At 41.6% G+C, this 27,919-nt stretch overlaps 1 protein-coding gene across 1 annotated transcript in view; it reads right to left on the bottom strand.

Annotated features, from left to right (window-relative positions):
* The window catches only part of COL25A1 (collagen type XXV alpha 1 chain), a 519,499-nt gene that overhangs the window by 8,960 nt on the left and 482,620 nt on the right, over positions 1–27,919 (bottom strand). The window contains exons 28-36 of the mRNA XM_088479454.1: positions 26,661–26,723; positions 24,632–24,682; positions 23,924–23,950; positions 20,588–20,668; positions 14,584–14,637; positions 13,806–13,859; positions 7,126–7,152; positions 6,061–6,114; positions 2,372–2,458 (exon numbers count right to left, since the gene is read on the bottom strand). Coding sequence (XP_088335580.1) covers positions 2,372–2,458; positions 6,061–6,114; positions 7,126–7,152; positions 13,806–13,859; positions 14,584–14,637; positions 20,588–20,668; positions 23,924–23,950; positions 24,632–24,682; positions 26,661–26,723 — 498 coding nt within the window. The remainder of the gene's footprint in view (positions 1–2,371; positions 2,459–6,060; positions 6,115–7,125; positions 7,153–13,805; positions 13,860–14,583; positions 14,638–20,587; positions 20,669–23,923; positions 23,951–24,631; positions 24,683–26,660; positions 26,724–27,919) is intronic.

Below are 27,919 nucleotides of genomic sequence, written 5' to 3'. Positions count from 1 at the left end.
ATTGCCTGAAACCTCACCTCTAGACTAAAATACTGCTTCAAGTATGAAGAAATGCTTTAAAATCACCTGTATTTGTCTCAAATCTATCCTGCTATTATAATAATAATAATGTATCACTTATAAACAGTCACGGTTAGTACCAGATTGACACTAAATAGCAGCTCTGACCATCATTTGTCAACTGAAATGTGAAGACACAAAGAGCTCCGTCATTCATTAGATCTTTTCCCTTAAAGTTGCCACCACTGACTCAGTACACAAATGTGATAGTATATTGCCTGTGATTGTTTCACTCAGAGCAGGTCTGGGAGGCTGATTGAGGCAGAGCTTTCAGCCACCGATTTTCTGAGGGATACCAGTTCGTCTAGCAAATGGCAGAATTGCCAAATTATCCAGCATAGGCATTCTCACAATGTGTAATTGTATGTACGTGTCTGTTTGTGACATTCTTTGTGATACTACTTAACATATTTTTTTTTAATAAATTGTGATGTGTAATAATCATGTCAGAAACATAATAATAACAATAATAATAATAATAATAATACACTCATTTTAAGAATGGTGCTCTTGAGCTTGCCTGGCTGATCCTAGTTATATTATATATCATAAAGTGACTTCATTTGTGTGGTAGGATGCTTTGCTAATCATTGCCTACACTCGTGTAGATCACCATTGTGCACTTATTACATTATACAGCTTGCAACTTTACTGACTCCATGCACATGGAAAGCGTATATAATATGCACACGTTTATCTTGCAGTCAAGCTTAGCAATCTCTTGTTTGAACAAACCTGACTGATTTTATGAACTGGTGACTAGAACTGAAAATCCATTTCTACCTGGAGTTTGCACTACGATATTTTATATATAATATTAAATATTAATAATTTCTAAGTCAGTACATTTGGCAAACAACCTCGCAATGTACTGTGAAATAGCTAAGCAACATTTGATCTGGCTGTTTCCCTCACTAGATGACTTATTATTTACATATCATTTTCAGTGCGGACCTTTCACTGAGGAACACGCCACGGCAGGTCCTTTGAAAATGATATTACGCTGAAGTTTGCATTCTCCAGATATAAATGACATATACATAGTAAACACAAATAAAACAGATGTTTGTGCAATATGCATGCTTCATTTTTCCCCAGTAAACAACATAATAATTGTAGATATTTCTTTATAACTCTTATTCTACAAAGTCATTTTGACTAGACCATTCCTTCCTGGATGTAGGGATTACATTGTTTTTTTTCTGTTTAAACTTTATAAACATAAAATAACCATGTTTGCCATATTGGTACAAGGAAAGGGATTACTAGTATCATTTTAGTATGGGCAGGATCTTAGAACCATGCTGAGTTGAGGAGAAGAAGCTGTGAAGAAAACTACAGGGAAGGTCACGTAAGTTTCACAGGGAGTCTAAACCATTATAAAGGTGAATAAAGAAAGGATTGGGCTGCAGGCTATTACGTTACTATATAGATTACCTACTTGCTTTTTAGGTAAAGGCTCGCCTAAACCACAGACAGTCACAAGCTGCTATGGTAAGCTCGTTTATCACGGTTATCCATGTTTACTGCAGGGTTATGTGTCTCTGTGTAGGCATATGTCTGATAGCTTGTAAAACATTCTGAGGAAAAATACAGTAGAAGGACAGACAGTGTACACACTTAGATGGGTTAGAACTAGTGGGATAAGACATTCTGCATTAATCAGTTTATAGGATGAACTTGATTCATGCAATAGCATGCACATTCTGTCCAATGCAAATGTTCCCAATGTGTCGTTTGCATTGGTAAGTAAGGCAAGGACTTGCATGCAGGGAAGGATAGGAAACAGAAATACTGTACCAATTGGCAAGGGGCATCCAGCCCATCCAGGCCTGGCTGGCCTGGTTCCCCTTTTTCCCCTTTTAATCCTCGGAAACCCTGTTTGTAAAGATTAACTTGCAATGTTACTAAAAATGATAAACCTTTGAAGTTAACTCGCCTGTAGAAAACCAAAACAAAAGGAAGAAAGACAAAGGAGAAGAGCAAACATTAAGGTTTCCCTATGGATATTCAGAAAAAGCAAAGCTCCACTGGTTCCTTGAAGCAATGCTGGGATTGTGGAAATTGAAAGCGTACCTGCCAATTACACACAGTGCAGGCAGCCTATTGTTTCATATATACACCTGGATGCCACCTATCAGCTCCCTAGGAACCAGTGACATCACTGAGGCACTTAATGTCATATATTCCTTAGGCACTTCATATGGCTTCAGCCATGCTCAGAAGGAAGACAGTTAAGGGAGTTTAAAATGTTTGCTCTTTTCTCAACACATTAGATTTTCTGCATGGTAACCGGCTTTCTGAGACATACCAATGGGCAAGGTGCATCTAATCCAGGGGCACCCTGTTCTCCTTTCTCCCCTTTTGGCCCCTTTTTGCCTTTCTTTCCCTTTTCCCCCTGTGAACACAATGGTTTGTAAAACAAAAAAAGCAATTGTATCAAATATCATCAGCAAATGAGAGATGTGAAGGAACATTTCCCCGGGTGTTGTGACTGATATAATGTTTTTATATAACTTTATATAATTGTTCACAATGTTGGGAAGAATGAACAGAAAGGTGATTCTGCTGTTTTGTGCTATGCAAATATTCAATATTAAATAATGTTAGCAGGACTAATATCTTCAAAGGGATATGTACTGTAATCACCATCCTGGCGCAGACAATGCCGGCGGACAGAATCCCGGTGCCTGAATCCCGACAGCAGTCAGAATCCTGGTGGCTGCGATCCCGACTGTGAGTATTAGGGTAAGCGTTATGGTTAGAGTTAGGGTTAGGCACTAGGGGTCTGTTAGGGTTAGGCTACGGGAGGGTATGGTTAAGGTTAGGCTGCTGGGTGGCAGTTAAAGTTAAGCTGCGGGAGGGGAGGGTTAGGCTGCGGGAAAGGTGGGTTAGGGTTAGGAGAAGGGTTAGAATACTTACCTGTATGCGTTAGGATTATGCTGCCGGGATTTTGAACGCCGGCATTGTCAGCGCCGGGATCGCGTACCCAACCCATTCAGTCATATGTCTTAAATACATATTTGTGTTTTGGAATTTACTTTAGAAGTAGACAAAAGTAGACATCACCCATGGGAGAGTTTTGTTTCTTTTTTTCCTGACATAATTCTTATAGTGGCATGTGTGATGAATTATATCTGAATTAGGAAAGGTATTACTTAGGCCCCCTGTGCTTAACATTTTTTAAGCTTGAGCCCAGTTTGATGGGTTTGAAACCAGTTTTCTACAAACCCAGACCAAGTTGTTTATTTTACAATTGACCATATTGCATAATGTGTCTAACAGGGAACCCCCAAACATAAATTCAGAGGACCCCACTTGTGCCCAAACCAACAGGTTTTGCACCTCTGAATGAGACAATGACAGCACCTAGTAATGCAATTGAACAACCGTAAGCCTAAAATAGCATAAGTAAATGTCCTTCATGCCCATCAATAAGCTGTGGAAATTGCTATTTATCTACTGATATTTAATAAAATAAGAAGGGAGGAGGAAGCCACAAAATTAGTAGAACAATGGATAGCAGTCAAGGAAAGATTGGGGGATTATTTTGCAACCACTGTGCAGTTTAGGCACAGAATGATGTGCAGAGAACAGGATTGAAAGCTCACAGTTATCTACTAAATAAACCTGTTAGCTTGGAATAGGGAAAGCTTAAGGGGAAAAAAGTAAATGAGGTAAAAGTTACTGGAAAGTACATAGGTAGAAGGAGAAGGGAATGCACCTCTGGAAAGGAAGACATAAAACAAGACAATTAAACGTTCAGTGGTGAATGAGGTGATTTATATTAAAATGATGCATGATAAAAGCAGTGAAATGAGAAAAATAAAACACAGTTCTTCATAAAATAAGATAGCCATTGCATTAATTAGTATTGTTAGATATTTATCACACTATGCGATATTATTTATTTACATATATTTTCCTGTGTGCCAAAAGCAATCCTGCACTGTAAGATTACTGGAAAAGGATTCATGTACGCTGCCTCGCATGAGATATTCCCATAGTATAATTATACCATGGTAACAAAAACCCACACCAAAATTATCTGTGTTGTTTTATTTTTAATTAAATCATCCTGGTTACCTGTAAGGAGACACTTCATACACTTATTCTGAGTGATTTAGGAAGTGGTAAAAGCATAGAGCAGGCTCATGTATATTCAAACACACCTATTTGGTGAACAGCCTTATTCTTGCCTAAAACAGCAATGCCTTCTAAGGGGGAAATGCATCAAACCATCTAAAGAGATAAAGTGGACAAATTGCCCATAGCAACCAATCAGCTTCTCACTATCATTTTATGGACTCTGCTAGATAAATACTAGCTAGAAGTTAAAGTTTGCATTTGTGTCCAGTTATGTCCCTTAACCCACACGTGGAGATGTGACTAAAATGGGTAAGACTCTGCATTGCCCGTACTTGCGTATGCTTGGCTCCAGAGGAAGAACAATGCAAAGACATGCAAAATACACTCTGCAAACAGGTGTATGTTCAACTCAGCATTAGCTCCTGATAGGTCCCTGGTTATTCTGCTGGCTAAAAATATTAACTAACCGAACATGTCTCCCAGACAGGGGATGAGAGCATCAGGACCAACCTGAATCCGCAGGTTCCGTGGTCATGCACCTACAGGTTTCACAAAGCTGGTGCCCCAGGAAAACTAATTCAGCGAGGAAACTGAGTGCTTATGCCTGATCAGCTGGTATGTGTTACTGAATAACTGAACTGGTGTATGATAGCTGAGCATGTCTGTTTTACTAAAGCTGTGCTTTCCAATTTGATTTCAAGGCCATGGTAAATGTACCTTAGTCCCACACGGGGACCATATATCCCCTTTTGAAACTTTGGATTAAACTACTGTATGAAACCAGAGCATCAGCATCAAGTGTTCATTGAGCCCAAACAGTGGATTAACTTATGCATGGCCAGTCCAGCTGGTAAAACCTGTTGAAGTAAAACTACAGCTGACAGGCTATATATACTTGAGAAGCTATACTGTATACTGTAGGATGGTGCTGTACTATAAATTGTCATTCTCTCTTTGTTGTGGAAGTGTACTCTCTTTTACGTTGTTTGTTAATTCTCCATGTTAAGTTATTAAGGTTACATGTACTGATAACAGCAAAACTTTATCCCACAATCTTTCCTTACCGTAAATATTTCATAGTTGAACAGAGAAGCATGTTCTTCAACAAAACCATCTACAGCTGCAAAACTTATAACTGTCCTAATCAAGATGGGACTGTCACAAAATATTGACCCTTCCCCTTGTCACGCGGGGGGGGGATGTTGTTAGTTATGTCCTGTTTACTTGTGCCTGCAGCATTCAAGGGGTGTATTTAGGAGAGGAGAAGGGGACTGGGCTCAGCTCAATGCATTGGAAGTGCTGGACTTGCCCCAAGGGGACCTGGCCATGTTCATCTCCTTTTCATGTGTGCTCCGAATAAGTGTGTTAATTTCCAGATGACTTACAAATTTCAGGGCGACCAAGGGACTGTACCAGAACCCACCCACTACCCTAGTGATACATGGCATTGATGTAGCGAAACACATTGTGTTAAAATACACAATTAAACTTCACAATCGCCCTTGAGAACTCCCTGGAGGGGAGGTTTCGAAAGCCAGCAGGTATGCTCTGAGACATTATAGGAAGGGGACAAAAAGGACATTTATCCTTCATAACGAGCGTTGCTTGTGATTTGAGGCATATATGTGGCTCTAGAGCTTCCTGTTATTCACCATTGACTTAAAGCATACTTTTGCTAATAAATACAGTTTGTTCCCTGTCAGGATTATTGATAACAGTAACTGCCTGTCTGACAATAAATAGAAATTACTAAGTGACTTGGTTAACTGGAAAGGTCCAAGTACAAAGCTCATAGTGCTGCTATCACTAGATTTGGCACACAGGAAAATCAATGGATTTATGGAACCTATGATAAGGTCCAGAGGTCTCAGCGACAAGCTTGCAACGTTATCAGCCACATTACATGGTCACCTTTTCTCCCCTTTCTCCTGGGTCACCTTTTTCTCCTCGAGGACCTGGAAAACCCTGAAACAATATACAAAATGACCATGCCTGACTGGATGCATTGGATGCACTGGAGGGAGTTTAGAATCAGAAATATATATTTAAGTTTCTGTTCCAAAAAGAAACAATTCAGTGGCGGATTTTACCTAGGAGCTACAAGGCTGAAGCCCCCGCCCAGTAAAATCCACCATCTCAGTGAACCAGTTGCAGTTAGTGACTGCACCTGCTACACTGTGACTGGCAGTGGCTTCCCATTGGTAGTGCTACCTGCCAGTCACACACAGGACAGGCAGTCCTAGGGGGAGGTGTTTTCTTCCCCTGGGACTGCAAAAGTGGGCTGTGATTAGCAGAGACCGTGCTTCCAGGGGCTGCACCCGATTCAGTCTCTAGAAGCCGCTGTTTTACGCATACACAGTCTCAGCACCGCATGCGCCGGTCCTTGCCACTGCCAGACCCATTGTGGAGGGGCCGGAACCTGGCTATCTGGGACTACTGTCTCCTCCTTTCCTCCAACCTACAGCGGCAGCAATGGCAGCGACAGGCAACCTCATCTAAGAGGGTAGGAGCCGTTGATGGTCGTGACAGCTCTTTGTAAATTATTCCCAGTTGAATAGACAACCTGAAAGTCTCACTTGCCATCAATCAGGATTTGTATTGCGCCTGTATGGCTATGTTTGTATCACATTTGAAGGTCATTTGTGTTTGCCAGCAATCTGGTGCAATTTAGCTGTGCATATGAGGACTTGTCACATGCGTATATACAACAGTGGCACATTTTCTCACTTGCTAGGGTTCCTAAACTAAATACAGTGGCCAATAATTTTATACTATTACAGTATGTAAAAATAGGGACCAAAGTTATTTTGTCATATAGACCTGCAATTAATTGTATCTGTTTGGCGAAAAATAAAGCAAAACTTGGAGAAGCAAAATAAACAAAATAAAATGTGAAAATGAATTGTTTCAAGGTATGTACATAAAGCGTGCAAAGAGCCATGCTTCATTTATACAATGTTAGATGTCACGACTTACATCTAGGCCGGGCTCCCCGTCTTTACCCTGTGAGAAAGATCACACACTGCTCATGAATTCACATCCATCTAAATACTGCAATATTGTTGAAAGTATTAATTAAAAAAAACATTTCCCTTAAGTAGACTAGTTACATATGCACAGTGGCGCAGTAAGCAGATATTTGAATGGACAATATATAAACAAACGTAGGTGTCACTGTGCTCCTGAGAACATTTCTGTGACAATGTAAAACTGTAGGGAGACTGGCAGCTTTCAGCACTTGGTGGGGTACATCAGGGGCCTTACTACTGGGGGCACTGCATAGGGGGACCACTACTGGAGGTACTGCGTACGGGGCCACTAGTGGAGGCACTGCATATGGGGACCATTACTGGGGGAACTACATAGGCGGGCACTGCATAGGGGGACTACTACTGAGGGCACTGCATAGGGGGACCACTACTGCGGGCATTGTATAAAAGGAACTGCAAAGGGGGGTGGCGGCAGCTGGGGCTGGCATAGGTGCTGGGGGGGTGGTATATTTTAATTTGGAGGGGTGGGGGGTGCAACAACATTTAACTTGCCTCCGGGCAGCTGGGATGAAGTTACGCCACTGCAAACAGGTGTCCTAAGGGGTGTCCTAAGGGGAGCTCAGGAAGGACAGAAACCTCCCGTGGAGCAGAAGGGTAAGTTTCCTGACAGTAGGCAAAATTTAGTGATTTATTTAATGTCAGTAAGAGCTGTTTAGAGATCAGTGAAAACCAGACATCTTCCTGACACAGCCATAGTACAGTTTGGGGAATATTATCGGTTTTAGAACCAATAAAACAGGTGTTTTAAGTGGATATCCCGCAATTATTGATAAATAGGCCACTTTAAAGGGCCAAATATTTTTAGCTGACTGAAGATTAGTACAGGTGTGTTACCAACTATGCATTACAATTAGGATTTTACTTTGGATATACTATTGGGATCAGGGCCAGCTCCTTCTAGTTGCTTCTTTGCGCGCACCCGAAAATGGGAACGTGGCCTAATTACCATAGGCCACGCCCTCTAAGTCATGTTATTTGGGGGCGGGTCCTCATGGCACGCCTCCCATTTAACGACAGGCTGGGGGCGAGCCCAGCACTGCGTCACTAGCTTGGCTTTCCCCAGCCCTCTCCCGGCACTGAATGGATGCCGGATGCATGCGCGCAGCATCCATTCAGCTACTCCGGGGTTCCGGCACCGCCGTAAAGCTGCGTCGGTAGGGTTGCTCAACCTCCCGACCAGACCACCCGCGGGACACTTCGGCGCATGGGTGGAACAGCGAGACAGTGCTGTCCCGCTGAAATCAGAATGTTGGGAGGGATGCAGCCTCTATGGGGTGGCGCCCCTGTTCGACCACACTTGTCGAACACCCCAAGAGCCGGCCCTGAATATGATGTAGTCATAATGTCGACATTTTCAATGTCAACATTCAGAATGTCAACAATCAGAACAGTGTTGACAGTTATGATATTGACATTGTTCAAATGTTGACTTTGAACATGTTGGCATCTGCAGAATATCAACATGTTTGCAATGAAAAAAGGTCGACATTCTGCACGAATCGGCAGTGGAGGGTTAGGGTTAGGCTATGGGACGGGTGGGTTAGGTTGTGGGAGGGGAGGGTTAGGGCCTTAGGGGGAGGGTTAGGGTTAGGCTATGGGATGGGAGGTTAGGGCACTAGGGGGAGCATTAGGCTACGGGAGAGTAGGGTTAGGGCCTTAGGGGGAAGGTTAGGGTTAGGTTATGGGAGCAGAGGGTTAGGGAACTAGGGGGAGTGTTAGGGCCTTAGGGGGAGGGCTAAGGTTAGGCTACAGGAGCAGAGGCTTAGGGCTGCCGGAGGGGAGGGTTAGGCTATGGGAGGGGAGGGTTAGGCTACAGGAGGGGAGGGTTAGGCTACAGGAGGGGAGGGTTAGACTATGGGAGGGGAAGGTTAGGGCTTTAGGGGGAGGTATAGGCTACAGGAGGGGAGGGTTGGGGCCTTAGGAAGGGTTAGAGTTAGGCTATGGGAGGAGAGGGTGAGGGCCTTAAGGGGAGGGTTAGGCTACGGGAGGGAAGGGTTAGGGCACTAGGGGAAAGGTTTAGGGTTAGGCTATGGGAGGAAAGGATTAAGGTACTTGGGGGAGCATTAAGTTAGGCTACGGAAGGCTAGGGTTAGGGCCTTAGGGAAAGGGCTAAGGTTAGGCTACAGGAGGAGAGGGTTAGGGCTGCCAGAGGGGAGGGTTAGGCTATGGGAGGGGAAGGTTAGGCTACAGGAGAGAAGGGTAAGGCTACGGAAGGGGAGGGTTAGGGCTTTAGGGGGAGGGTTAGGCTACGGGAGGGGAGGGTTGGGGCCTTAGGAAGGGTTAGGGTTAGGCTATGGGAGGAGAGGGTAAGGGCCTTAAGGGGAGGGTTAGGCTACGGGAGGGTTAGGGCACTATGGGGGAGGTTTAGGTTTAGGCTACGGGAGGGGAGGGTTAGGGCACTAGGGGGAGGGTAATGGTTAGGCTATGGGAGAGGAGGTTAGGGCAATAGAAGAGAGTTAGGGTTAGGCTACGGGAGGGGAGGGTTAGGGTCTTAAGGGGAGGGTTAGGGTAAGGGAGGGATGTACAATGTCAGGTTTTCTAGGTTTAGGTGGCACTCACACTCCGTATTTGAACCACCCAAAAAATAAAGATAAAAATCCACAATAGTGCAGTACGTTGTGATGAATTGTGTCATAAAGATAAGTTTAAAACCGTACCATAATAATTGGTCTACTTATACCAGCAGACAGAATCACAATCAAATATGTTAATGTGGGCTTCCAAGATGTCACTTTAAACCTCTCTGCGTTTCTCCTCCTCCCAGAAATTACATGGGGAACACAGGGATAAACAGAACTCTGCATAGTGTATTACTTCTTTAATATAGAACACAGTAAAACAATGAAAAGGAAAACAGATTGACTCTCACCATGAGGAAATGTCTACCAGAAATTGTAGACAAACAGAGCATAGGTCACATTAACCAGGCGTCCCCGGAGCTCCTCAGTCCCCCAATGGTTCCAGTCCTAATGTCCTCCAAAACGTTATTTTGCCAACGCGTTTTGATACTGAATGGGTATCTTTTTCAAGGCATTCTGAGGACTCTACCCTATCCCCTACTTATACCGCAAAAACACCTGAATCATCTAATTACAAAGAAAAACCTATTTCCAGACATGGATCAACTGGCCATCTATTCCCACCATACATCCTATTGTAAATCACCAATCCCTGAAGTCTATTTCAGATCTTCATTTATGGATGAAGGCTGTGGTCATGCCACTCCGTATATCTGTGTCCATCTTCCACGTGCTCCCCGTTTGAAGTCAGTGTTGGAGGCCATTTTCTTGCAGTCATGAGAACAGAAATATACAATGAAACACGCATTAAATAGATGTAAAACCAAAATATAAAAACAGTGCAGATAAAAACCATTCGAATAAAACCAATGAAATTAAAAACATGAGTTCACTATAAGAATCATTTAAGCTCGAAATCTATGTTAAGACCTGCGGGAGCTAAAGTATTAAAATCATAAATCATATTGATTTAATTGTTTGCTAATTTAGGCCCTGATTCAGACCCACTCGCAAGCGGCTGTCCGCTCGCAAGTGGGTCGATGGTCTGCACTGAGCATGCGCACGACGGAGGGAGCTCCGTCGTGCGCATGCGCCAGACGCGACGAGCGAAGGAAAGTCCTTCGCTCGTTGTGTATGATCAAAGGGGGCGTGCTGTCGATGTTGATTGACAGCACGCCCCCTTTGGTGGGCGTGCCGGGGGCGTGCCTCCCTGACGGGGGCGTTCCCACGGGAACGCCTCCCGTCAGAAGCCGGCCCACTGACATCACTAGTGATGTCAGTGGGAGTGATTTGGGCTCTGATAGAGCCAAAATCACTCCGGGGCTTGCGGTTGAAAACCTCAACCGCAGGCTCCGGCTCGCAGTTTCGATGGTCGCGATGGTCACGACCATCGCGGCCATCAAACTGCACGCTCGTATAGGCTGTGGGTGGTGACCCACAGCTATACGAGCGTCCAGGAGGACGCTCCATTTTTATGGAGGGCAGCCCTCATTCAGAGCGTGCGCTCTGCTCAGAGCGTACGGCTCTGAATGAGGGCCTTAGTTGCTACACACCCTCCTGACATTTGGAGTGATTTTTCTTACAGCATAAAAATTTAGAATATGTTTGACATTACCACTGTGTATTTGCTTAAAGTGCATTGACAGTGCATGCGTTTACAGACCCTTCCGTATGTTCCTCAAATGTTCTCCTAATCTAATTTTGAGGGGTCTGCTAGTTCTACCAATATAGAATTTGTGGCACTCACACTCTAGACAATAAATAACGTCCGAGGTATGGCATGTGATACACTGTCAAAGCACTTTTAACAAATACACAGTGGTAATGTCAAACATATTCCAAATTTTTATGCTCTAAGAAAATAAACTCCAAATGTCAGAGGAGGGAGTGTAGCAACTAAATTAGCAAAAAATGAAATTAATATGATTTATGATTTTAATACTTTAGCTCCCTCAGGTCTTAACAAAGATTTCGAGCTTAAATGGTTCTTATAGTGAGCTCATGTTTTTAATTTCATTGGTTTTATTCGAATGGTTTTTATATGCACTGTTTTTATATTTTGGATTTACATCTATTTAATGCGTGTTTTATTGTTAATTTCCGTTCTCATGACTGCAAGAAAATGGCCTCCAACACTAACAACATAGGATGATCTATCCCAAAATGGCCACCGCTCTGTAAAGACACAGGGCCTGATTCAGAGCCACTCGTAAGCGGCCGCTCGTTCGCTCCGAGCGATGTTCGCACATCTGCGCATACGTATGGGTCGTAATGCACATGCGCCAACCAGTCATTGCGGTCGGAAATCGAGCGCTTGCAAAATAGCGAGTGCCTGCTAATTTGAGTGACAGGATGAGGCGTTTGTGGGTAACAGGGAAAGGTGCTTGAAAACGGGGAGTGGTGATCCGAACGCAGGCGTGCCAAACGGTCAAAACGGGCGTTTTAAGGGTGTGCATAATTAACAAAGCAGCGTCATCGACCACGTCACATGGTTGTTTCTTAGCCTGAACTGTTCGCATGATTGCGGTAGGATAAACCTACCACAAGCACTGCGAGCAGTTCAGATGCCTTTCAATGTACTCGATTAATCAAATAAATAGCGGAGATGACATAGGATGCGAGCAGCCAGGGGGCGTCTTTACAAAATAGCAAGCGCATGTTTCGTTCGCTCGCTCAGACATAGAGGCGTCAACAGACCGCAAAGAGCGAGCGCTCAATTTAAATAGCCGGCCCCTTTTTCTGAACGAGCGAGCGCAAATAGCGTCCGGCTCTGAATCAGGCCCACTGTTTAGACACAGAATGAGAACATGCCCCGATAAACAAGTGGTTTCAGTGACACGCAAATGGAGCGCTAATGGCGTCTGTGACTTCTGGCAGCAAACGGGGAGCCCTGGGAGAAGGACACATATATTTGGAGTGGCATGACGATAGCCTTCATCCATAAATGAAGATCTGAAATAGACTTAAGGGATTGGTGATTTACAATAGGATGTATGGTGGAAATAGATGGCCAGTTGATCCATGTCTGGAAATAGTTTTTTTCTTTGTAATTAGATGATTCAGGTGTTTTAGCGGTATAAGTAGGGGATAGGGTAGAGTCCTCAGAATGCCTTGAAAAAGATACCCATTCAGTATCAAAATGTGTTGGCGAGAAGGACGTTTTGGAGGACATTAGGACTGGAACCATTGGGGGACTGAGGAGCTCCGGGGATGCCTTGGTTAATGTGACCTATGCTCTGTTTGTCTACAATTTCTGGTAGACATTTCCTCATGGTGAGAGTCAATCTGTTTTCCTTTTCATTGTTTTACTGTGTTCTATATTAAAGAAGTAATACACTATGCAGAGTTCTGTTTATCCCTGTGTTCCCCATGTAAATTCTGGGAGGAGGAGAAACGCAGAGAGGTTTAAAGTGACATCTTGGAAGCCCACATTAACATATTTGATTGCGATTCTGTCTGCTGGTATAAGTAGACCAATTATTATGGTACGGTTTTAAACTTATCTTTATGACACAATTCATCACAACGTACTGCACTATTGTGGATTTTTGTCTTTATTTTTTGGGTGGTTCAAATACGGAGTGTGAGTGCCACCTAAACCTAGAAAACCTGACATTGAAGATTTAAATTTAAGCGCCAAGTGGACTGGATGATTATTCTGGTATTTGTATGTATAAGCTGATATGTGATGACATATTTTTCATCTGTGTTCAAACCGGCTGCTTTCTAGCGCACTTATTGATACCTGTGTCTTTACATTGTATGGGAGGGGATGGTTAGGGCACTAGAGGGAAGGTTAGAGTTAGGCTATGGGAGGGGAGGGCACTAGCGGAGACTGATGCGACTCATCATATGGTAGGTCCATTAAACTAGTTGAAAAATTATGAGCCTCATAATGCAAACCATCTGAGCATGCATACAGAAATCTGAAAAATGTTATTTGAACTAAAGTTTTTCATATATCTGTGTTGTAGTCTAAGGTTTATCTGTTTTGTAGTCCTGTCATTTAGTGCAATGTTGGGTTATCTTGGTTTACTATAATGGAACAGGGAACCCTAATATTTAATGTATAATATTTTTGACTTACAGGTAAACCATAAGGTCCTCTAGGCCCTGGATCACCAACAGCTCCTTTTTCACCCTGCAAGACAAATATTGACAACACTGTACCAAGGTTATAATACAGTACAGTCATAAAACATTATGTTTGATTAGTGACCCACACTTGTGATGGAATGTGGGACCCCAACTAGCAAATGGGCTCGGACTGACCCGTCGATGATCCTGGGCATTGCAGGTGGTGCAAACACATCTCCTGCAGTATGTAAAGTGATTTTCAATGTATTTGCGATGGGTCATGACCATACCACCACAGCATGGTAGATAGAAAGATATACAGTAGATAGATATGAGATAGATAGATAGATAGATAGATAGATAGATAGATAGATAGATAGATAGATAGATAGATAGATAGATAGATGGGATGTACTTTATATCCTGGCTGTTGGAGTGCCAGTTCCGTAATCTGGACACCGGTCACAATCCCGGGACAAGCATCCCGACGTTAAGTATTGGGGTTAAGAGGAGGGTTAGGGTTAACGCTAGGGGTTAGGGTTAGGCACTAGGGGGTGGTTAGGTTTAGGCCATGGGGAGGAAGGTTAGGTTTAGGCTGCAGGGAAGGAGGATTAGATTTTGGGGTAGGGTTGGGATACTTATCGATAGTTGAACGCCGGGATCCTGAATGTTGGCATCCCATACCCAGCCCAGATAGATAGATAGATAGATAGATAGATAGATAGATAGATAGATAGATAATCTAATGAAATAAATACATCTTGTAAAAATTGCTTTATGATACATACTCTGTCCCCTTTCGGACCTGCAGGACCAGGAGGACCAAGTGGACCATCTGTGCCCTGAGAAGAGAACAAAAACAGATCATTAAATTAAATTATCTGCCAGAAAAGTATCATTGGTGGATCTTTTCCCTCCCTGTTCAGCAGCGACACAGGAAATGTAAAGATGTATTGACAAAGAAATCTTTTGTTAGAGAGTATCATGCAGAGATGACATGTCAATGGCAATCATCATGTTAAATACACAATCCAGAATGCATCAAACAAGAGCACAAAACAAAAACAGGAACAAAAACATGAAAACTGACAGAACATAAACTAATTCTTTGTTCCAGAGTAATTAGTTTCCTGCACATTGTGTTCTCTGTACTGACAGCAGAATTGCAGAATATTCAGCACACAAACCAGAAGTTGCTGCTGTAACGGGCGCAGAGTGATTGGAGCTTGGCAACCCAAGACAGTGAGAGAGAGATACATGCCTGTACTGGAAGAGTTCATGCTGAAGATTCAAAATAACAAAAGGAAAGTGCAGACTGAGACCATTCCAAAAAGATCTTTTCTAATCTAAATAGAGACTGAATGATTTGTATTTATTAAAAATAATAGTCCCGTGATTTAATGAGCCCACTTAGTAAATATTTCTCTTTCTATAGTATGTACAGGAATTATAAAGATTTACAAGTGTGTTTACCCGGTGGATATCTGTGTGTATATCTATATATCAATCTATATATATGTTTGTGTGTATACTTTTTCATCCATTTAGACTATGACACTGAGCCATAAAGTGACAATGAGAATGTTAAGGTGCTGTAAAATGTTCTCTACTTCCTCTATGAATACCGTGTTAACCCTCATTGTAGCTGTAGATTAGTTGCATTGAAAAAAACTGCATTTTTGTACCCACATGGGCAATTCATAGCTATTCCTCCTCCCCTACTTTATAAATGCAGATAAGGATTGCAGCTAGAAGCCCATCCTCACTATTAAAGTGCTATAAGAATGACCCACAGGTAATTTACATCCAATAGTTACTTTATACATTGAGTGGTGTATCATTAAGACATCCTGTTCTTTGCCTGACCCTATGAGGTTCTCCATGTAATATAGTTGTGTGATGTCTGTCTTTTGTCAACTTTGTGTACTATAGTGCTGAACAGGGGACAGACACACAAGACACTCACCCTGGGTCCTGGCTTTCCGTCTAAGCCAGATGCTCCCTGTATGATTAGGTGGAAGTACAGACGATGGGTATAACATAGGTGACAAGAACGTGACATTAGTGGGTGATGAGCACATAGAATAACAACAACACAATACAGGTGACCAGACAGACTACGAAATGGCCGGATGGTTTCCCTCTGCTGGTAAGTCCTTACAGCTCAGCAGGAAACATATCCGTTCTCTGATGCGTCAGGTTAGATATAAGACATACACAAATACCGCCTTCATTTCTATCTTATACTAAGCTTACATATAATGGGTGGAAATTTTTTACAAAGTAAACAACATGCGTGCTGTTTCACTTTACTTCACCTTTGGTGATCTCTCATACTGCTATTATGCAGCTTTGCGATGCCAACCCAATGGTCCTATAGCAATACTGATTGGTTCATGGAGCTTAATCACTGGCAGCTTATATTAGAGTGAAGACTGAACAGAAAACATGAGACGGGACGGACATAATGACATGCTGTGGCCATCTACTAAAAGAGCCCTTGCTTCTGAGGGACCCCTTCAACACAGAGTAAGAACCCTTCAATTCATGTAAGGGAGAGAAGGTGTGGTGGGAATATGTATTTATTATTGTGCTCAGGATTTAACATTTTGATTTTTTGTTGTTGAATGTGAATCATGGCACATGTTAAGTTTCTCAGAGCTATTGTGCACTCTGGTGGACATTCTGGAAATTACAACAATGGATATTCTTCCATAATAAAGAAAACCAAGAACCCAAATTCAAATATACAGTACAATATTGTTATATCTGAAAAGTCATCATAATATAAAACAGACACTTTGGGGCTCATGCACTTGCACCCCAAACATAAGTAGGAAAAGGCGCACATATGAAAAAAAATATTTGCATGCACGCGTTCATGCAGACGCATCTTACAATGAATCCAGCTGTATAGCACTAGGCTATGTGCCAGGTCAACCTCAGGAGTAATAAGTGTGTATACTTCCTGGAGATGATGACACTACTACTACTACTACTACTACTACTACTACTACTTATACTCAAGAGACTAATTTATTTATAAATGTGAAAGTTGCATTTTTATCATATAACGTATGAATAAATACAAATTAATTTAAATTAAATTAAATTAAACACAAAGATCTGTTTTTTTTTCCTCTGTAATAATTAAAGTGAAAGTGACTATCCTGATATAGTACAAATGGAATATCAATTTGATAATGCAAATCATCATCATCATTGTGTATATTGCACCAGCCCTTTGGCTCCTGACAGGTGTATACAGATATGTCCACATACATCTATCCTCCGTGTGCTACAAGTCGCGTTACACATAATGCCTGAGAGCAGTGTGACTCGGTCGCATGTATCTGCATGTGAAATGCTACGTTACAGTGTCAGCGGCTGTGTCACTGTAAAGTAGCGTTTCGCATGCAGATCCAGCTGCAATTTCACATAGAATATAGTGCTGGACATCATTTTAATGCCTGTGCATCTTATTCACATCGCTGTGTGAATAAGACGCTTTTGAAGGTAAAAAGTTGCCCGAAAAGATGCTCTGCGCTACCGGGTCATACCTCAGCATGGCGCAACTAGAAGAGCTCTTTAACACGCAAGGAGGCTAAGACACATCTGTATGCACCTTCGTCCTAGTCTACAGATGTGTCCTCTTACATCCTTGCCGATCGCACTACAAACGTGCGCACACATCGTGCTATGTGATTGCCCGCAGCAGCATACGCTACGGCATTCTATAGCGTGCACTGTGATCGCACCATGCAATCCTATGTACTAGCGGGTGCGAACACAGTGCACGTATTCACTAGTGGCCGCACGCCTCGTGCCATGCGTGGTGCAATTTGCAGTGTTCGTAGCAAAGATGCAAGAGGACACATCTGTACCTCAGTTGCAATGACATGCATTCATCCTTAATGCACACATCCTATGTTCAACTGCGCCTTCCCTCCCCTGTTCTGCCTCTCCTGTCATAAGGAGTAATACAATAAAATCTGCATACGGACATCTTTGTATGCATTTTTATGCCTTTACAGAAATGTGTATATTACATAAATAAAACATGAACACCCGGAATCTCAGGGGACTTAGTATGATTTACCAATTTTCAGATGAAGACTGCTCTACAGTATTGTCTTTGTCTACACTTAAAGAGCGTTATCCCAATATTCATTTTCCAGTGTTTGCATATTTTCAAGTAAGACGTTATATTTGGAAATATTGTCGCATCTTGATCAATTGGATAAAGTTAATGTTTTGGATGCTGTGGTGAGGAGTGGGAGGGGAAAACCATGGTCTACTTCATTGCTTTATGATTATGTACGGAGACGGCTGGATCTTGCTAAAGTTGATACAGGCTTGGCCAAATGGAAGGATACGTTTCCAGATTTAACGCTTCAATATGTCATTACATCTTGTACTACACTGAATAAACAATTGGTATCTTCTTCATATGCTGAGATGCACTACAAAATATTGCACAGAGCGTACTATACACCAAAACTTAGACATTTAACAGGAATATCAGATAACTCTAATTGTTTTAAATGTTCAACACCCAATGCTGACATAGGCCCTGATTCAGAGCCAGACGCTCTGACCAGAGCGCTCGCTCTGAATCAGGGCCCACCTCCATAAATATGGAGCGTCCTCCTGGATGCTCGTATAGCTGTGGGTCACCACCCACAGCCTATACGAGCGTGCAGGATGATGGTCGCGATGGTCTTGACCATCGCGACCATCGCCAGTGCGAGCAGAAGCCTGCGGTTGAGTTTCTCAACCGCAAGGCCAGGAGTGATTTTGGCTCTATCAGAGCCAAAATCACTCCCTCTGACATCACTAGTGATGTCAGTGGGGCCGGCTTCTGACGGTAGGCGTTCCCTTGGGAACGCCTCCGTCTGGCAGGCACGCCCCCGGCACGCCCACCAAAGGGGGCGTGCTGTCAATCAACATCGACAGCACGCCCCCTTTGATCAGACACAACGAGCGAAGGAAAGTCCTTCGCTCGTAGCGTCTCGCGCATGCGCACGACGGAGCTCCCTCCGTCATGCGCATGCGCAGTGCACACCATCGACCCACTTGCGAGCGGACAGCCGCTCGCGAGTGGGTCTGAATCAGGCCCATAGTGCATTGCTTGTGGTTCTGTGAGATTGTTCAGATATTTTGGAGAGAAGTACAGTCTTATATAAATAATATATTAAATATCCGCTTCGAGATATCGATGGCCTGGGCGCTATGGAACCATTATTCCACCGCGACTCAACCAAGAATATCAAAGGGAAAACGTTTACTATTAGCTAGAGTTGCGGGAACAGCAAAAAAAACTATCCTGTCACAGTGGATCGATTCTAATTCTATTCCCTTAACGCTTATGCTACCGAGATTAGTGTATCTTTATCAGATGGACTGGGTGGAAAGCTCACTTGATATTGAAAATAGTGCAAATTTTTTTTTTGAGATATGGCTCCCTTATATCAGTATTTAATCTCCATCTATTAAAGAAAATATACGTAAAGTAGTAATTATGACCACGTGGTATAATACAGAGATACTTGAGAAAGGTCATCCACCATTCTGAGGGTAAATCATATTGTTTAAAGCTCATTTTGTGGTGCAGGAGTGTTTTTGTACAATGCAGTCACTATATAGTTCACGCTTTGTTCTGTGTATTACTTTACTGAGATGCTGACTACTAAGTGGATAATCTGTCTTTTATTGTATGACATACATTTTAGTTTTTTCTATATTACCATGTCATAGAATTGTTATAATTATAAGTTATATTGAGAAATGTATTCTCTGTTTAAGTTGTGCAATAATAATAAAAATATTATAAAAAAAACATGATCACCCAACTCTACACGAGCCCCTTTATTCATAATCCAAAATGATCAATACATTCCAATAGAGTGATCCTATATTAGAAGTGAAGAGATCTGGTCCTTAGGACTTACTGTATAGTGTTCTGCATATAATAATTCCTTCCCATCTTTCTAATTGATAATTCTCATGTTTCCCAGGCATTAATGTTACTGCCATTCTAATACACATGTTTTAGCTGAGTTAAAGGGTAAGCAAGTAACAATTTAGCATAAGGATTTTTTTCCAAAGACTTTTTAAAATGTTATACATAATGTGTATGTTATTCCGATTCTTTTACTAAACGATAATAGTAACAAACCTTATTTCACCAAAGCATTACTGTACAAACACTGCTGATTTCACTTTTATACAATGCAGAGGTAATTACATATTGTACATAGCTGATGTAGCGGAACACTTATACAATGTATACACATAAAACAGTTAAACTAAATACTGACAACATTATAGCTATATAATATATATAGTTATACAACATTGGTTCTTAAAACATTTCAATTATGCTCATTGAGAAGAAGCAAATGGTAAATACACACTGTTATTAGGTCACAGCATATCATAAATCCACATTTACAAAACACACATGTAACTCGGACATGACTACTATAATATATTTGTTCAGCATTCAACTTGGACATCATTAACACAGATAACAAACATGGTTATGATAGCATTGTATAGGGGATGGATATATAAACTATGTGAGTGGGAGGCACAATATACGGTGCTTTTATTCTACGCCTGCATTTTGCTATATAGATGTGTGTGTGTATATATATATATATATATATATATATATATTTATTTATTTATTTTTTTTATATATATGATACGCCATTCACTGGAAACACTGATATAAAAAGAATACAAAGCATATGGATTGAGGTGAAATTGAATAGATGTTTTACTTACTGGAAGACCCAGTGGTCCTCTGTCACCCTTTTGACCTGGCTCACCCCTCAATCCTTTAAGACCATTTAACCCTGGTTCACCCTAAATGTAAAAGTAGATGCCAATTTGGTTTGTTGGCTGTTCAAGCTGATACAGAGGAGGATCAGTTACTGACACTGCTGTATATTCCAATCTGTATTATACAGTACCAATAAGCACACAAAACATGGCCTTACCAGAGAAAGAGCTACTGAATCTTATAGTTTGAAGCTTAGACAACTAGAATTCAAAATTTATAGCAAATTTCCATGTCCTTAATTTAAGAAATAATGACAGAATCTATTGGCCATCACGGTCCGGAGTCAAACACTTTGTAATAATACATTTTCATAAATGTATTGCTTATTACTTTATAAGATTAAATAAATTTTCATATATATACTGCTTATTACTTTATAAAATTGATAATTAAAAGTGTAACTGAATATTATGCACAATTTCATGGGATTACCCATATTCAGTATGCAGATAGTATATTTAGTTTGTCACACATAGGGCTAAATTTACTAAGCATCAGTTTTAGTGTTATTTAAAAATAAATTGATAGTGGTTTCTATGTCTATATTATAGTATTTACTAAGAAGTGTTTTTGGTGTCTAAAGTGAATCCGCTGTCGATCACCGGAGGTTTTTAAATGACAATCCGCTGTGGTGTGTTCTATTTGGCAGTGGTTTCTATTGAAACTACTACAGATTAGAAGCTATTCTATTTATAATCATTTAATGGTGCTTTATAGAATCAACATTCAATTGACATCATAGAAACAGAGGGTGTGGAATAGAAAATATATTCTATTCATATTCCTTTACTTGTGCCTCTCTATTTCTTAAAGAAAGCACAATTATATTGATATAATGGAAAAAGACCACAGTGGATTAGAATTAGTTATTCTATTCATATTCATTTAATGGGGCTTTTACAAAAACAGCATTCATCTGACATCATAAAAATAGATATCACTTTGTGGGTTTGTGAGGAGTGTAAGTGGAGAAGGAGAAAGTTGTTGGAAAGTATAAGAAGAAAGATATAAAGTGATTGCTTACTGCTGTGAGTTTTTTTATAAGTTGTCTTGTTTATTGTACTTTATTTGTCTATTTGAGGTGTTTTCCATATGGTACATTTTTTTTCTCTTGGTTTTTGTATATAAGTCCTGTGTTTTTTTTTTTTGAGTTTTGTGTGATTGTGTTTTATTATATTTTTTTCAGATTTTTGTTTGTGTATTTCATTACCAGTCATGGCTGGTAAGAGACATCATAATACTCTATAGCTCAATTGGATTATATTCCTGTCAATCAATTGTTGCCTGTCAAAAATCAATTAATTTACCTGCTCTTTCAGCAAACATGCCTGTTCGAGGCTAGTAATTTTTTTTTTGGCAGGTTTACCAGTGGTTTTATGGCGGATTTCAAAACTGTTGCTTCATAAACCCGTGCTTTCTCTTCTATTCTTTCTATGGTCTAAAACTTGAGCCACATACGGCTCTTCCGTTGTTCTGATGCAGCTCCCCTGACTGACACTGACTGCCTCCTCTGATAGGTGCACAGCTGTTCAGAGGAGACTCGTCCTTTGTTGCAGCAGTCTGCTCCACCCCGGAGGCGACGTGGTGATGTCACGCCATAAACAGGAGGCGGATCTCAACTTGTGACTGAACCTGCAGCCACGAGGAGGACGCAGTCGCAGACCCCAGGGCCTGGCTCCATGACACAGACAATTTGCAACTAGGTAAGAGCTGTGGGGGTTTAATATTAATTTTTCATTTTATTTGTGACACGTTGTGAAACTGGAGTGGCCCATGGAGTGTGGAGGAAGGTGACTGGACAGAAGTGGCTTGGGGAGAGAGTGGAGGCTGGAATGGCACATGAGAGTCTGCTGCTGTGACACATGAGGGTCTGCTGGAGTGACAAGTGAGGGGTTGGAGTGACACATGAGAGGCTGCTGAAGTGACACATGAGGGGGACTGGAGTGACACATGAAGGGCTGGAGTGACACATGAAGGGCTGGAGTGACATATGGTGGGCTGGATTGTATTATGTGAATGTTTTTTTCAATGTATTTTATGTGGATGTGGCTTTTTCAGTGTATTTTCTGTGGATCTGGCTTGTTTCAGTGTATTTAATGTGGATGTTTTTTCAATGTTTTTTATATTGTTCTGGCTTTTTCTTTCCCTTTAATAGTTACCTCCACGGCGATTGTAGGTATGCGCTTTTACATGCTCCTACAAACATTATACCAGGGGTGTGGCCTAGCTGGCACAAGGCTACGTCTCTTTTTGTAAGTGCGACTTCGGCGCGCACATGATCTTGGCTATTTGAGATACCTACAGATATTTTTGGGCTCTATGCCTATGACTGGTTGGCCACCCCTGGTCTAATACATCAATGGTGCTTTGATAATAAATCTGTTCTATTCCATTCCAAAGTATACTTTCTTAGCGTTTTTGCTGCGGTTTTGGCCTTAGTAAATCGTTGGATTGCAAAACCACTGCCAAACTGCCACAAAACTACTGCTTAGTCAATTTTGCCCTTAGAATGTTTCATGTCATAATAAGATTAATATTTAATCTTGTCAGCCAAAGGAATATAAAACTAATTGAAACATAAAGATTACAGTTCTGCAGTTTTGTTTACTTTGGTCAGTTAATACAGATAACGTACTGGAATGTACAGTTTGATTTTTACAAACATTTAAGCTCACTTTCTAAAAACGATATGTAAAAATGCTTAGCCTGGAGTTCACATCAGTGCTTGTATACTATAGCTATTATAAACTGGTTTCCTATATATACAGCTGTTCCACCTAGAATAATATTGGGAAAAGCCCATTTTCTTCCCTACATTTTATTCAGTGTGGGTTTACATTTTTCATTAATCAAAATTGTATGTATTTATGTATGTATTATTCTATGTATAAGATATTAGTTGCACATAAAATTTTGTATGCAAGCACATTATTAATAATAATAATAATAATAAATAATAATAATAATTATTATTATTATTATAATATAAAGAATTTGTAACAAATGATTGATCAATTGAAACTGTAAAATCATTCTTTAATATTTGAATATGGACATATGTTTTATTAGATATATATTATATTACTTCAAAGATTTTTAAATAAGCTATATTATCTTAGCTTACAGTATGTGAGCTTAAAGATTTATAGACAGTACATAAAACACATATCAGACATTACATATATATTACATTAAAGCATGCACAAATAAAAGTACATTTTATACAAATGCATGCTGTATGCATTCCTTACAAATAAAACTAAATTATATGCACTTACCTTTGGACCTGAAAGTCCATGTGGTCCCTAAAATAAAATATGCAAAATTCATTTTTCTATCAAAATAGAGAGACAACATTTATAGGTAGTTGATTGTTTGCTATTTTCATAAGACTGTTTACCACATGCAAAAGCTATAGAATATTTTGGTTAGAAAATGAAAGTATGTCCAATCTAATTTAAATTTATATAAATACTCTTCAGAATATCCAAAGAATACATAAATTAAAAGGCATGCATAACATTCAGTTGATATATACCAGATATATATTTGCGTGTATATGAGTCTTGATATTTTTTCTAACAGCCCATGTGGTGATGCCAATAAATATAACACAAACTGGACAACCACTTATGTCTTAAATAATATTTTAATTGGTACTCTTGATAATAAAATAATTACATGAGGTAGTATTAACGTTAGTGTTTTGTCTGCAACATGTTAGGTAAAGCTACAGTTAACAAATACAAAGAAGGTTATGTAAAAGGTTCAGGGATAATGGAGCCAATGTGATTTCAGCAAGTTTGCTGCTAAATGTAAAGCAGCTATAAGGATGGTTTTGCCTTATAACTAATTGTTGCTTTATGTTTAGTGGTGAACTCGTGGACATTACACCGTTTCAATAATCTCAGAACCTATTACATAACCCCCTAAATCTTCAGTGATTGCAAGAACAAAAATTAAGTATATAAGTGTCATTATCTTACCATTGGGCCTGGGGGTCCATGAGGTCCTGGTGGACCGGGAGGACCTATGATCTGTTAAAATAAATTATTTTGAGAAGAACAAATCAAACTCAATAAAGCATAATTCAGGTTTAAAACATCCCTGCAGCACTAAAATCATTACAATTTGTTAAGTGCGCATAATTATAATCACTTCTACAATTACCAAAGTAAATCATTGCACAAAACATGACAAGATATAGCTGCATCATTTAAACGGGTTGTGTACGGAATACCGGTGCTTGGGATCCCGGCAGTCAAAATTCAAATGCCGACATCCTGACAGGGTTAGGATAGTGACACCTGATGGTCGGTATCCTGGCCCTCCCCCTCTCCCTACCCCTAACCCTTCCTCCCTGGTGCCTGAACCCAACCTTCCCCCTAGTGCCTAAACCTAACCTCCATCTCTCTGCACCCTAAACCTCACACTCCCCCCCCCCCTAACCCCTAACCCTCCCCCTACCCCGCTACTTACCTTTGGGATGTTGGTGACGGGATACTGACAGGTGTCAGGATTCCAAGCACCGGTATTCTAAGCGCCGGCATTCAACAACTACATAAATACTAAAAATGTTGGATGAGGAGCTATCTGGCACTGCCTCCATCCATGCTGCAGACAGATAACTGAGCCAGTGGTCTCTAGGACCTGCCAGAGCTCAGCAAGAGGTCCGACTTCTGACATGTGCTGCTGCACATGAATGACGTCTCTGCACGTCTGTCTCCCTGCCGTTCCTCATGGACAGACGCAACCCTGAGACTCTCCATCTGTTTGCTGTGTGCATAGCCTGTAAAGCTGATGCAAGTATACTACACCAACATTGCTATAGTAAGGGGGCATAGTGCTAACATCCGCCAGTGCTTTTACCACCCAAACGCCTGGCGTACTACAACACCCAGCCATACCCATAAGCTCCAGGCTGCTACTTCACTGCTGCTATAGCTGTTCCATCCCTGTTTCTTATGCTGCTTGTCGTTCTACCTGGTTCAATAAACCAAAGAGCTGGATAAGCTATACCACGTGTGGACTAACTGCCACCAGCAACAAACAACAGTGCAAACATCTAACATCACATATTATTTCATCCTGGCTGGTAATCTGTCTGGACAATAAGTATATCTAGAATCATTCCATTGCACTCCACATTGCTAGCCTACTCTGCCAGTAGGTTATGGGACCAGGATGCAGGCCAGCAGCCAGGGGTATCTTAAGAGAGGAGGGGGCCCGTGTGCACTCCCTGTTTGGGGCCCCCTCCTCTCTCCCCGGTGGCCGGCAGCCGACTGACGCGGCTAGCCAGCCACCGGAGCCTTAGTAGACGTGGCGGCCATTTTTCCGGCGTTCTGTGTATGCGCAGTAGAGTCCGGGCACACTCTAGTGCCCAGAGTCTACTGCGCATGCGCAGAACACTGGAAAAATGGCCGCGGTGGACATTTTACAGTGTTCTGAGCAGCGCAGACACCCGACGTGGGACCACGGACAGGTAAGTCTAAAATAATATGGGTGCAGTGTGTGCAGTGCGGGGCCCCCCTGGACCCGGGGGGCCCGTGTGCCCCGCACACACTGCACCCATTATAGATACGCCACTGCCAGCAGCCTAAAGTTCATAGCAACTAATTGGATCTTGCCAATAGAATCTTGTTTTATCTGGTGATTATGCCCTTACTAAAAAGTAGCAAGAGACCCTATCAAAACATTTTTTTTTTCTGACCTTTTAATTGATAATCAGAAGTTAATGTATTGTTTATTCAGCCAGGCTTGTATTTTTGGGATTTAGTGAAACTGGGATGACCGTTGCATCGTTTATTACATCGTATAGTGTGTACCCAGCTTAGATCTCCAAAGAGCATCTATGTGTACAGCGCAGGAGAAGTACGTACATTAGGATATCATGTTAAAAAAACTATATATCATAAATACATTTTAATAAAAAAAATTTAAAGAGATAAAGCACTCATATATAGATAAGCCTTATTAGCGTCGTTAGATAGCTCGACTTCAATATGTTCTACTTACAGATGCTCCATGCGGCCCAGGTGCACCATGGTCTCCTTTTTCTCCCTTCAGCCCATTTGCACCCTAGAAAACAATTATCAATTTTTGAAAATTACAGCTTAAAAAATAATTTGAGAATTAAAGTGAAATGACCATTTAATCCCATAACTGAATATTCTAGATATGCACCATGGATGTAAAAATCATTATTCAGTGGTACCCTAATATTCCTCCGCGGCTCTTTTATAAAGTAATATAGTATTTCTGCCCATTATACCAACTATGCTGTCACATGGAGCTCCTCCCATGTTTTTAAGACAGTGTCTTAATGGCATCTGGTACAGGTTAATATCTGCAGTGAACTGAGCTACTTTGATATTATAGGCCCTGGCCCGGTGTGTGACTCCACTAATCCACACATTACATTTCTGCACAAGTCAGCCAATCTTTCAGTCACTCAGAGCCTGATTTAAGGTGGGAACAGGGTCGATGTCGGACACAAGCAGCCAATTCTTTTCAGTTGGTGCTTGTGTCCAAGGCAGACTGTGCATGGATCCCGGGGGTTACTGCCGAGGGACACAGAGTGAATTTGGACGCAGACTTCAGTTGACGTTCCTGGGTGGTAACAGGGGGATAGTTAGACGAATGCAGGCATATCGTGGTCAGCAACTGCGTCCTTGCACTGATTTAGGCAGCCATGTTCAGATGGATATTCTGCACCTCTGTAGGACTGGTGCAATGTTCAATGGTGCGACCGATGTTTGACCAAAGGTGCATCTTAATATGCAAAACTGTGGATGAGCACCACAGCCGGTGGGTGTCTCTGTATGAATCCCATTGGCTGTGGCATTAGACAAAGACACAGTTGCACTGCTGCAAAAGAGGCAGTCGTGGCTGCATTATCGTCCATCTCTGAATCAGGCCCTCTACCTCTGCCCTTGCAGAGAAGCATCTGAATCCTAACATGGCAACCTGCAGCGAAGTACTGCAAGAGAGCAAGATGGATAAATGTAATAGAGTATAAACACATACTGCGCACTCAGGCCCCGCTATGCCTCTGCCTGATTGGCAGACAGAGGTGTTTGCTGGGCAGTGGGGGGCGGAGACGGCCTGCGTTTCTAGAAACGGGATGCAGACTTCCTGGCCTTTCAGGCTGTCCGGACTCGGGCAGGCTGCAGTAGGTTTAAGCCTCCGCTGCCTGCTCAAAGGAGCAACCAGTCGCGATGGTTGTGATGTTGATCCCAGACTGCGACTTCGGTCACAGCGTGGGATCGCAGGTG

This window comes from Taudactylus pleione, unplaced genomic scaffold (assembly GCF_031769625.1).
Source record: "Taudactylus pleione unplaced genomic scaffold, aTauple2 ptg000236l, whole genome shotgun sequence".
In the NCBI taxonomy this organism is placed as follows: Eukaryota; Metazoa; Chordata; class Amphibia; order Anura; family Myobatrachidae; genus Taudactylus; species Taudactylus pleione.
The sequence above is the reverse complement of the archived record's forward strand: the minus strand, read 5'-3'. Positions and strand labels throughout refer to the sequence as shown.